Source organism: Salmo salar, chromosome 29, assembly GCF_965601325.2.
Source record: "Salmo salar chromosome 29, fSalSal1, whole genome shotgun sequence".
Lineage (NCBI taxonomy): Eukaryota > Metazoa > Chordata > Actinopteri > Salmoniformes > Salmonidae > Salmo > Salmo salar.
The window spans coordinates 36,505,765-36,518,523 of record NC_138319.1 but is presented as its reverse complement, the minus strand read 5'-3'; the positions used below and the strand labels follow the sequence as shown (position 1 = coordinate 36,518,523).

At 45.2% G+C, this 12,759-nt stretch overlaps 1 protein-coding gene across 1 annotated transcript; it reads right to left on the bottom strand.

The window, feature by feature from the left end:
• Nucleotides 1-998: 998 nt before the first annotated feature.
• On the bottom strand, nt 999-7,640 carry LOC106590656 (very-long-chain enoyl-CoA reductase). The gene is made up of 10 exons (XM_014181798.3): nt 7,599-7,640; nt 7,169-7,213; nt 4,735-4,838; nt 4,454-4,569; nt 3,481-3,586; nt 2,866-2,938; nt 2,668-2,711; nt 2,407-2,556; nt 2,232-2,277; nt 999-2,042 (listed from the first exon to the last, which is right to left on the bottom strand). The coding sequence occupies exons 3-10, from the start codon at nt 4,774-4,776 to the stop codon at nt 1,915-1,917; spliced, it is 705 nt and encodes a 234-aa protein (XP_014037273.2). The 5' UTR covers nt 4,777-4,838; nt 7,169-7,213; nt 7,599-7,640; the 3' UTR covers nt 999-1,914.
• Between the last annotated feature and the right edge of the window lie 5,119 nt (nt 7,641-12,759).

Below are 12,759 nucleotides of genomic sequence, written 5' to 3'. Positions count from 1 at the left end.
TAGGCTGCCCACGACAGCTGAAACAGAGCAATACCTAGCCAACTGCTTTGCCCTAGTCTTTGGAAGGCCTGACCAAAAGTGTTCTTCTTGTTTTTAGCTGATAGGAGGAGAACCCGGTGTGGTCGTCTGCTCCCATCCGTGACAAGGGTTGACGAGTTCTGCATTTTGAAATGCCATTCTGCACACCACTGTTGTACTCCGCCGTTATTTGTCTGTTTGTGTTCCGCCTGTTAGCTTGCATGACTCTGGCCATTCTCCTTCGACCTTTCTCATCAACGAGCTGTTTTCACCCACAGGACTGCCGTTGACTGGATGTGTTTTGTTTGTCGCACACCATTTCCGGTAAACTCTACACCCCTCAAACTCAACTCTGGACCTGGAAGCCAGTTCCACTGCATTTTTTCATTGTTCTCTTCTAATCAGGGACTGAGTTAGACCTGGGACAATTCATTATCAGGTAGAACAGAAAACCAGCAGGCTCCGGATCTCGTAGGGTTGAGTACTCCTGCCCTAAACACTGTCGTGTGTGAAAAGCCAAGGAGGCCGGATGTTTCTGAGGTACTGGAACCGGTCAGCCTGGCACCGGCGATCATACCACGCTCAAAGTCGCTTCGGTCACTCGTCTTGTCCACTCTAACGTTCAATCAAACAGTAACTGAAGGCCTCGATGCCTGTCTGTCTGTCTGCTTTATTTAGCAAGCCACGTGTTTCACTGTCTGTACAGTGAAATACACCGGCTAAATGACTGTTAAAAGCATTTGTTGTTATTGAATTCATGTTTAAATTATGATGTGATTTTGTAAGCCTATATGTACTGTTTAAACATGAAGCTTTCTTCTGTGCATACAATTTTGAGGTTTTATGCAAATGCAAGATAACGGATTTGTTTGCAAATGAGAGATTATTGAATTGTCTGAGATAATATTTTCTGTAACAATGATTGATTCTTTCTGAAATATGCACGACTCTTCTTTTAGATAAGACTAAGTGTCTTTTAAATGATCACAATTATTTATTTCATATGTACACTTTGTATACAAAACAAGTTTGTCTAAAAATGAGTTTGTCTAGAATTTGTACAGGATGCAACAGTACCGCTTACATCTAGTAACACCTGAGAATTTGACAGATTGTAGTTAGTTTGAACGATAGATAAGTAATGCATAACTAAATTAGCCTCAACTTTCTCCCAAAGTTAAAATCATCAGGTCGTTTTTGTTACTTTCAAACATATGCGGCTTCATTGTAGAGGTGAAAAATAATCAATTTGAGAACTTAGAACATCTGCTAAAGTTCCGTTTCTCTGCTTCTAGATCACTTCTTAGTCAACACATTCCATTTCCCCTTCTCTACTTACTCTGTAAACTGAAAATAACGCTGTTACACTTCAGCCGTAACAAATGTTGTTCCAAGAGGACTTCCTAAACAGGTATATCGTAACAAGTTACAAACAAGTTTCTTCTAGGAAATGCACAATAACTTATTACAAAATAATATGGTAGATTATATACACTCTAACACCAATCGTATATTTCTAACTTCATAATTTCGGATGATTTCCACCTTCTGAAGAAGAAGAATGCCAACAGCATCTGATTTCTTCAGTAGCTGCATCGTAACAGTCAATCAATCATCCTGATCGGTTAAATAAATCATATAAATAACTTATCGTTATAGCTGCGTCTCAAAGATTGAATTAAACATAATCAATACACAATCCTTTCTGTGAATTCTGTCCTTGATAGTTGTTGAAAAGATAACAGACCAGATGCCATGACGCTAGATGAAGGAACAGCCAATGGGGTCTTGGTGCTTTGTGAGAAATACAGTAACCCATCAATCTCCAACAGCGTTTCAGGCAGGTTGATGCCTCTAATACTCCTCAGTCAGAATGGTAAACGTTTTCTCGTGTGGTCAGAGGAGGAGTGGGATAATTGGCATGCGTAGGTGTGGGTAGTCCTTGAACTCCCTGGTGTAGGCTTTATGCTTCCCATTGGCCCAGATGGTCATCTGGATCAAACCAAAGAAGGTGAACAAGGCCACTGTGGAGAGACGGATCAATAACAGATTGTACCTTAGTGGCAGCACAGTGCAACACACACACACACATATTCCCACTACGTGTGTGTGTAAATGCGTGAGTGAGTAAAATTGCCAAAGTATTCATTAAATAAAAATAAATAAACCTGAAATGAGTGAAAATGTATAAAATAGGATCTGAATCAACGGACCTGGAAGACACTGGGTCATGACAGAGAAACTTGCCCAAGCTCCTACCTAAATGAATGAAATACCAATAACCTGTAACACCATCCATCATTTCAAAAAACCACAACCATATAGTCACAACATGTTGTAGCCATAGAAACGGGATCTATTTATATGGTTTATAGCCTTCATCCTTACCTCGTAGGTATAATTGGGGCAAGACACGAGGAAGAAGAGCCATGTGAATGGGTTCTTCGTCGGGCGAGGGAACTTTCTGCACTTGGGCCCACCTTCTGCCTTGAGGTTGTTGAGGGTCACGTGAATGGAGAAATTACCAGCCTCACAGAGCTGCAGTCAAAACACAAAACACATATCTCGTTGAACACACGTCAAAGTCATCTGTAATAATTATTTCTCGTGTTCATCACCCTCATCGGGTGTTTGTCAACCAATACATACCACAAATATAGCCAGTGCGTAGTTCACCTGCATGTCCCCATACGCTGTGGAGAGACATAAACCATTGGTTAGTTGGATGTTTGGTGGGAGATAAGTGATCTTGTTATTATTCAGATGTACCTGCGTATAAAGAGTTGAGGAGGGACTGTAAGTCTTGTTGAGGCACTGAGTGGTCGGTCTGAATGATAGAGGACTTACACGGAGGCGTGTACAGCGGATGGTTGATGTAGAAGGCCAACCATGCAGAGAAGGTCCAATAATACACACAGTTCTGACAGAAGAGGGAAACACCAGTAAGCACACTTTCAATTTGGTAGTGTTTCTTACCTTTATTTAACTAGGCAAGTCAGTTAAGAACAAATTCTGATTTACAATGACGGCCTACACCGGCCAAAACCCAGACGATGCTGGGCCAATTGTGCGCCGCCCTATGCGACTCTCAATCACAGCCGGTTGTGATACAGCCTGGATTCAAACCAGGGTGTTTGTAGTGACGCCTCAAGCACTGAGATGCAGTGCCTTAGACCGCTGTGCCACTCGGGAGCCCGATATACTGTATAAAATATTTCTATTGACATCTTGATGTTCTGCAGATAATACTGCAGTAGTAGCAGTGTATTAGAAACCTTTGATAGGACAAAGACAGAAGGTGACTGTATGTTTTGTATTGAGAATGTGAGGAGCAGTGGTTGTTGTCCATATACTGTAAATTATGACCCAAATTTAAAGTAGCACTGTAAAGTACGCTAGTAGGACTGTAAAATACATGGCTTGGAAGTAAAGTAGCCCAAGTGGAGCAGAGGAAGTCCGTACCCTGATTATAGTCCTGAGAGGCATGGTGCCATGGGAGAACCGGTGCACAAAGATGGTCTCAATCAATCTCTTGATGTAGTGGCAGGTGTGGCAGGCACAGGCTAGTCTGAAGGAGAGAGAGACGAGAGAGATGAGAGAAGAGAAAGACGACAGATGAGAGGTGGGGGGAGAGAGAGAGAGAGAGAGAGGTGTGGGGAGAGAGAGAGAGAGGAGGGGAGAGAGAGAGAGGAGGAGGGAGAGAGAGAGAGAGAGAGAGAGGAGGGGGAGAGAGACAGAGGTGGGGAGAGGGAGAGAGAGACAGCGAGGTGGGGGAGAGAGAGATGTGGGGAGAGAGAGAACGAGAGGTGGGGGGAGAGAGAGGGAGAGAGAGAGGTGGGGAGTGAGAGAGAGAGAGAGAGGGGTGGGGGGAGAGAGAGGTGGGGAGTGAGAGAGAGGGAGAGAAAGAGGTGGGGAGAGTGGGGGAGAGGGAGAGGTGGGGAGAGAGAGTTGGGGAGAGAGGTGGGGGGGAGGGAGAGAGAGAGGGGTGGGAGGGAGAGAGAGAGAGAGAGAGAGAGGTGGGGGGAGAGAGAGAGAGGTGGGGGGAGAGAGAGAGAGGTGGGGGGAGAGAGAGAGAGGTGGGGGGAGAGAGAGAAAGAGAGAGGTGGGGGGAGAGAGAGCGAAAGAGAGAGAGAGGTAGGGGGAGAGAGAGAGGTGGGGGGAGAGAGAGAAAGAGAGAGGTGGGGGGAGAGAGAGCGAAAGAGAGAGAGAGGTGGGGGGAGAGAGAGAGAGGTGGGGGAGAGAGAGAGAGAGAGGTGGGGGAGAGAGAGAGAGAGAGAGAGAGAGAGAGAGAGGTGGGGGGAGAGAGATAGAAAAGTGAGGAAGAGAGAAGGGGACATTGGATGGAGGCAAAGAAAGAGAGAGACAGATGAATGTTAGATTGGATCTCATCTGAAGCCAATCAGTATGTTATTGGGTGTATTAGTGACTGACTTACGTGACCACTGAGTTGGAGCTGGAGGTGAAGGCATCCTGCTGTGAGTAGATATGGGGAACTCGGAAATAGAACAGGAGGTAAATAAACAGGGGGCCAATGTACTCCGCTAAAAACACCTGCCAACAGCGGAAGAGATGTCCAATGTATTCATTACGTCAAATAAACATGAAACTTGAACTTGATACCTGAAAGAAGAGGCTCTTGTCAAATGTTAAAGTCCATAAGAGTCCAATGGGGGACTGCAGTTTTAATCCATAGTACTGTATGTCACAGGCTCTTACCATTGTCCACCCGATCTGTGGACCCAGGTCCCTAAAATACATGGTTGCTGTGGTCCCAACGGGTAGGTTTTGTAATACATCGTCATCCTTAAGTGATTTTCCTTCTGAAAAATATATTTAAAAAAAACAAGATGTGAAAATAAAATGCAGAGTTTGGTTTTCCTGTTCCTCTTCAAACAGACCAAGGAATTCAGTTTCCATGTAAAATGGATTGTAAGAATACTTCTTACATGGATTTCTTTCTTAGAACCAATCAATGTTTCCTGTTCTCTTGTCCTAGAAGCTCAAGGTGACCTTACTCCTAACCTGTTTCTGTGAAGGAATAATTGAAAGTAATTTTAGTGTAAGCTCAACGGGGTAGATATTGACCCATTTAGTTTCAGCTAAATGAGATTGCCTTTCCGCTTCAAGTAACAAGCTATATTAAAGAGATTCTCTGCTACTTTTGTATTCTTTTTAGCCAGTAGTTCTGAAAGTAGCACTCAATAGCCAAGAGTGGTCCCCGAAAAATGCACACTATGTCACATATGTGCAGATATGCGCATCATGACGTTGCTCTCTCAGTCTCTGCTGTGTGAGCCGTTGGGCCTAACGTTGCGCAGACCTCGCTGTCACTCAAATGCGGTATCAGGTAGCCTAGCGGTTAAGAGCGTTGGGCCAGTAACCGAAAGGTGAAAAATCGATGTGTCCTTGAGCAAGGCACTAATCCCTAATTGCTTCTGTAGGTCTCTCTGGATAAGAGTGTCTGCTAAATGACTTAAATGTAAAAGCTCATTGGCTAGAAGTCGAATTGCTAGGGAGCATGTATGAACTACACATTGACACATTCAGCACAAAGCGGGAGTTTTCAAACATAATTTTCTTAGTCGCCAAAGTACTGGAGCATGTCTTTAAGAGTGTACATGCTGGGCCTCTCGAGTGACGCAGCGGAGTTAGCTGTGCCACTAGATGTTCTGGGTTCGAGTCCAGGCTCTGTCGCAGCTGGCCACGACCGGGAGACCCATGGGGCGGCACACAATTGGCCCAGCGTCATCCGGGTTAGGGGTGGGTTTGGCCAGCAGGGATGTCCTTGTCCCATCGCGCCCTAGCGACTCCTGTGGCGGGCCTGGCGCAGTGCACGCTGACACGGTCGCCAGGTGTACGATGTTTCCTCCGACACATTGGTGCAGCTGGCTTCCGGGTTAAGTGGGCATTGTGTCAAGAAGCAGTGTGGCTTGACTGGGTTGTGTTTCGGTGGACGCAAGGCTCTCGGCCTTGTCTGTATTGTCTTACATATTGAAAGTATTCCAATGCAATCAAATGATTCAAAACAAATGAGGATGTAAAAAGCTGATTAACTCAACACTCTAGCAAATCGGGTGGCAGGTAGCCAGAGGTTAGAGCATTTGGCCAGTAACCACTGGTTCGAATACCTGTGCCGACAAGGTGAAAGACGTGTCAATGTGCCCTTGATCAAGGCACTTATAGGGACATTTTTTATTTATTATTATCCAGCACCACCCCAACATCAACACCTGTGAATGTTTCTATGTTCTGTAGTAAACAAAATAGAGGAAGAAAAGTGTTTCCAGTGACATCATCGGTGTACATCGTGTGATTTTAGCCAATCATGAGAAGGCATTGCTTACTGATTGGTGGATGACGTTAGAAAACATTTATCTTCCTCTATGTTCTTTACTACAAAACATGTTCATGTTAATGCTGGAGATGATGAATATGAAGTTGATAAAGGAAAATGATGTTCGTCGAACATCTCGTTCCAAAATCATGGGCATTAATATGGAGTTGATCCCCCCTCTTTGCTGCTATAACAGCCTCCACTCATCTGGGAAGACTTTCCACTAGATGTTAGAACATTGCAGTGGCGATTAGGCCTGGCTCGCAGTCGACGTTCCAAATTATCCGAAAGGAGTTCGATGGGGTTGAAGTCAGGGCTCTGTGCAGGCCAGTCAAGTTCTTCCACACCAAACTCGACAAACCATTTCTGTATGGATCACGCTTTGTGCACTGGGGCATTGTCATGCTGAAACAGGGAAGGGCCTTCCCCAAACTGTTGCCATAAAGTTGGAAGCACAGAATTGCCTAGAATGTCATTGTATGCTGTAGCGTTAAGATTTCCCTTCACTGGAACTAAGGGGCCTAGCCTGAACCATGAAAAACAGCCCCAGACCATTTTCTCCTCCACCAAAATGTACAGTTGGCTCTATGCATTGGGGCAGGTAGAGTTTTCCAGGCATCCGCCAAACCCAGTAAGGCCATTCTACTGCCAAGGTTTGTCTATGGAGATTGCACGGCTGTGTGCTCGACTTTATACACCTGTCAGCAACGCGTGTGGCTGAAATATGTGACAATAAACATCAATAACAACGAAAAAATACACTTCAGCAACATTTAGACTAATAGTACCAGTAGTCTAAACACATTATTCACTTACTGGGGTCGAGCTTGAGGTCCTGTCTGGCTGGATACAACTGTTGATCTGACGCACACACACACACACGCAGACACACAACACACACACAGAGTTTAGTTTCAGGTCTATAGCAGTAATTCCTCACAACGGAGTAGACTTCAGCTGGAGTTCCAGGATCTCTAGACGTGTGCTCGGTCTGTGGCTGTTTTTCACGGATCCCTTGACTACACACACTAAACCGTTTTTTTATCTGGTGTGATATTTTAGATTATGGCATTCATCAAACTAGCTCTCATTTATACTTTCATTGATCAAGTTGATCAATACTGTACAGCCGATATATTTTAATAGGTGATATGTGTTACCTTTTATGAAGTTATTGTTACTAGACATTCTATCATGACCGGTTGATCAATTATAGGATAATTACTAATGACACATCAATACTTACATGACTTGTGAAAAAGTCTCTTGATTTCTCCTATTGTAACGTGGGGCTCCACCTGGAAATAAAAACCAAATAAGTCAATACGCAAGAATATCGACTAGAGAAATTCAAGCTCAATCAGAATCATTTAACTTTGGAGTATCCATGTTGTGATTGTGCTGGATATACAACGCTGTACCTTATCTAGAAGACACAGCTGTTGCCTGGTCCTGCCATCCAGAACCTCCACCTGTAGGACAGAACACCTGGTTAGTTTCTGTGTTGTCGCCGTAGTGACAGCCTCGACCCCAGCCTCGACCCCAGACTCGACCCCAGCCTCGACCCCAGCCAGCACGTTCTAGATTTCAGTGTGATTTCTGTCAGAGAGAGAGAGAGACACTACACTAGTGGTTCATCCCAGAATTCTTAGCGGGTTTTCTAAGCAATACATAAGCTACACCAGGCTTTTGTCCACTACTCAGTGTTAAATCATACCTTCATCATCGTCATGGACAGCCACGGAGGTTTTCAACCTTTTTTTATGCCCTCCAGCTGTCTTCTGACAGCACAAGAAATGGATTGTCTCAGCCGATAGCCTCGAGTCTTAGCCTGTCTTAACCTACAGTACATTGTCACATGACCACAAGAAATAAAAGCGGAGTGGGGAAAATAAAAAAAAGTTTAAACTTCCTTTTAAGAAGGGTGACTTTTTTTTTTGCGAACAGCTTCAAGTCATAAAGGACGCGTCGGTCTAGGGGAGGTTGCAGTGAAGGCAGATCATTTTTTCCCATCTTTAATTAGCCTTTTATTCAGGTGTTGATTTACATCACAGAAGGAGCTGTCTTCGGGCGACTGCTATCTGCCCTGAGAAGCACTCGGTGGTCCGTCCGTAGTGTGGAGCTCAGCCGAGCTGGCGTATCTAAATGTCTCTAACTCTACAGTGTAAAACAACCCTCTGATGGATACGCTGGAGAGAGAGAGAGAGAGAGAGAGAGAGAGAGAGAGAGAGAGAGAGAGAGAGAGAGAGAGAGAGAGAGAGAGAGAGAGAGAGAGAGAGAGAGAGAGAGAGAGAGAGAGAGAGAGAGAGAGAGAGAGAGGAGAGAGAGAGAGAGAGAGAGAGAGAGAGAGAGAGAGAGAGAAGAGAGAGAGAGAGAGAGAGAGAGAGAGAGAGAGAGAGAGAGAGAGAGAGAGAGAGAGAGAGAGAGAGGCTCACGAAGGATGGATAATGAGTCGATTCCTTCCTCACATGATGTGGTGTTAGGATGTTGCTATTGCGTTAGAGAGGCTAGGACATAACCACCTGGTGTGGTGACACTTCTCTGAGTCACAGGCGCATGTCAGGAATTTCTTTTCTGCCTACCCAAACTGCATTTTCAGGGGCGTTTGTTTGTTCTGCTGACTGTGTGGTAGGAGAGGAGAGTCAGGGGCGTTTGTTTGTCCTGCTGACTGTGTGGTAGGAGAGGAGAGTCAGGGGCGTTTGTTTGTCCTGCTGACTGTGTGGTAGGAGAGGAGAGTCAGGGGCGTTTGTTTGTCCTGCTGACTGTGTGGTAGGAGAGGAGAGTCAGGGGCGTTTGTTTGTCCTGCTGACTGTGTGGTAGGAGAGGAGAGTCAGGGGCGTTTGTTTTGTCCTGCTGACTGTGTGGTAGGAGAGGAGAGTCAGGGGCGTTTGTTTGTCCTGCTGACTGTGTGGTAGGAGAGGAGAGTCAGGGGCGTTTGTTTGTCCTGCTGACTGTGTGGTAGGAGAGGAGAGTCAGGGGCGTTTGTTTGTCCTGCTGACTGTGTGGTAGGAGAGGAGAGTCAGGGGCGTTTGTTTGTCCTGCTGACTGTGTGGTAGGAGAGGAGAGTCAGGGGCGTTTGTTTGTCCTGCTGACTGTGTGGTAGGAGAGGAGAGTCAGGGGCGTTTGATTGTCCTGCTGACTGTGTGGTAGGAGAGGAGAGTCAGGGGCGTTTGTTTGTCCTGCTGACTGTGTGGTAGGAGAGGAGAGTCAGGGGCGTTTGTTTGTCCTGCTGACTGTGTGGTAGGAGAGGAGAGTCAGGGGCGTTTGTTTGTCCTGCTGACTGTGTGGTAGGAGAGGAGAGTCAGGGGCGTTTGTTTGTCCTGCTGACTGTGTGGTAGGAGAGGAGAGTCAGGGGCGTTTGATTGTCCTGCTGACTGTGTGGTAGGAGAGGAGAGTCAGGGGCGTTTGTTTGTCCTGCTGACTGTGTGGTAGGAGAGGAGAGTCAGGGGCGTTTGTTTGTCCTGCTGACTGTGTGGTAGGAGAGGAGAGTCAGGGGCGTTTGTTTGTCCTGCTGACTGTGTGGTAGGAGAGGAGAGTCAGGGGCGTTTGTTTGTCCTGCTGACTGTGTGGTAGGAGAGGAGAGTCAGGGGCGTTTGTTTGTCCTGCTGACTGTGTGGTAGGAGAGGAGAGTCAGGGGCGTTTGTTTGTCCTGCTGACTGTGTGGTAGGAGAGGAGAGTCAGGGGCGTTTGTTTGTCCTGCTGACTGTGTGGTAGGAGAGGAGAGTCAGGGGCGTTTGTTTGTCCTGCTGACTGTGTGGTAGGAGAGGAGAGTCAGGGGCGTTTGTTTGTCCTGCTGACTGTGTGGTAGGAGAGGAGAGTCAGGGGCGTTTGTTTGTCCTGCTGACTGTGTGGTAGGAGAGGAGAGTCAGGGGCGTTTGTTTGTCCTGCTGACTGTGTGGTAGGAGAGGAGAGTCAGGGGCGTTTGATTGTCCTGCTGACTGTGTGGTAGGAGAGGAGAGTCAGGGGCGTTTGTTTGTCCTGCTGACTGTGTGGTAGGAGGGGTGAGTCAGGGGTGTCACCAGTGTGTTGTCATTTTAAAACCGTGTGCACTCAGTGTCGTGGTGTCCTTGTAAATCTAATTATCAGAGATGTCTCTCCCCTCTCTAGGGACACAAGGCTCTGCTTATGGAGCACGGAGAGAGAGATGGAGGGGGAGAGAGAGAGACAGAGGGAACGAGAGACAGGGAGGGGGAGAGAGAGAGAGGGAACGAGAGACAGGGAGGGGGAGAGAGAGAGAGACAGAGAGAGAGATGGAGGGGGAGAGAGAGAGAGAGAGAGACAGAGAGAGAGATGGAGGGGGGGGAGAGAGAGAGAGACAGAGAGAGAGAGAGAGACAGAGAGAGAGATGGAGGGGGGGAGAGAGACAGAGACCGAGAGAGAGACAGAGAGAGAGAGATGGGGAGAGAGAGAGAGAGAGAGATGGGGAGAGAGAGAGAGAGATGGAGAGAGAGAGAGACGGAGAGCGAGAGAGAGAGAGAGAGAGAGAGAGAGAGAGAGAGAGAGACAGAGAGAGAGACACAGGGAGGGAGAGTAACTGCTGATCTACCACATACAAAGAATAGTTGTAATGTCAAACCAATAATAACTGACCATACGGGAAGGACAGTTGTAATGTCAAACCATATAATAACTGCCCATACAGGAAGGACAGTTAACTTGAAGACACTAGTATGTGACATGCCGTCGCTCCCCTGGCCAGGACAATGGTGGTTATTGTAAATCAGCTCTTTTTCCAATCAGGAGGAATAATCGATAAAAGCACTCAGTTGATTTCTGTGCTCTCCCTATTGACATCCTACCCTTAAATCTGCCCTAAACCCTCCCCAGGCATCCCATATAGCCACTCTAGCCTCTCCTCCACTGTCGTAAATACACAAGTAATGATGAGTGATGGACAAGGCTTTCACAGCAATACACACTAAATCGTGACTGACAGATCCACTGATGAGTCTGAGTGCTAGTGTTTTAGCTGAAGAATGCTTCAGTGTTCTAGTTTAAACACTGGGAGTGATGAATCAATTCATGAATGTTTTATTTACCGCGTCAAGCGACCCATCCCTTACATAATTATTTGTCACATTAACCATATTTCCATCCAACCATTTTTTATTCAAGTAAAATAGGCCTACATCTCAGGTAAATAACTAATGACAGGTCTGATGGGAAACAGCTAATTGTTGGTAAGCGTTCCTAAATGTCGATAAAACAAAATACATTCGAGAGGGGTGGATCATTTTTTTATCGGTTAACAGATCATTCGACAAAATGGCAGTGGAAAATATATATTTTTTCTTCATTTAATTGTTGATAAAATAACTATCATGTCACAGGGTGGTAAAAGTGCACAGTGATGAGCTTAACACTCCTTTCCAATACATATTGAGGGTCTTAATATGCTAGTCACATAATCAGTGTTTAAACTGACGTTTGACAGCTAACATTTATCTCATCTCTTAGTCCCGTATCCATAATCTCATCATGTAGCCTACCCTCTGTCTGCGGCCGGCTATCTAAAGAGTATGTGCCAAGACCAGAGTCCCCAAACCATAGATAGAGTTAAAAAAGGAAAGTTATATGACAAAGTACTTTTTATGTACTCTGCATCATTACGAACAGTTTTTTTTTCTGCAACAAGCCAGTTTGATGGAAACACCGCTTTCGGGTAAAATGTGCATATTTTTTTTAGGTGCCGATATTATAATATTTTGGTGGAAAATCTTTAGACAAAATGGATGGAAATGTAGCTATTGTTAAAGAAATGGAATATACATTACAGTGATTCTTCCGAAGTTCCGCTGCCCCGCATAAAGAAAGAAAGAAAGAAAGCGTATCAATGCATAGCAGCCGTAGTTCACCAAACAACAACCCTCAAACAACAATAAGTCAATAAAATAGATACATTTAAGTCAATAAAGCAGAAGACATGTCTAGACATGTTAGCATGGCTATTGATAATATCAGCCAATCAGTACAACACGAATGTGACATAAAACAAAGTATGAAATAATGAATGCCAGTCTGATGTCTAGGGGTTGCCTTCCACCTTGTGGTCCTTATTTTATGAATATCTTACGAGACAAATAGTTGATCGTGCTGGAGATAGTGTTTTAACTAAAGATGCTTTAGTGTTCTAGCTTAAACACTGGGAGTGAATTAATGATTTTTTTTATTTATTTACGTGTCAAATTGTCTATTGCCTATTCATCCCTTATGGGATTATTCGACACATTGTTAAACAAAAGTAATATAATTACAGTTCTTCTGATGTTCCGCTGCACCACAGAAAGAAAGAAGGAAATATCAAGCCATAATAATATACTTTACATTGACTGGGCAGACTCAGCCCAACTACCAAACCAGTAGATACAGTATAAAAGACGAAACAATAACCCTCAAACTAAAATAAG

Excerpts from the sequence above, each read along its gene's own strand:
- LOC106590656 (XM_014181798.3), bottom strand. The coding sequence starts at position 4,776 with ATGTATTTTAGGGACCTGGGTCCACAGATCGGGTGGACAATG. Across the intron at positions 3,587-4,453 it reads AGCTCCAACTCAGTGGTCAC|ACTAGCCTGTGCCTGCCACA; the intron begins GTAAGTCAGTCA and ends TCTCTCCTTCAG. Across the intron at positions 2,043-2,231 it reads CATGACCCAGTGTCTTCCAG|TGGCCTTGTTCACCTTCTTT; the intron begins GTCCGTTGATTC and ends GTCTCTCCACAG.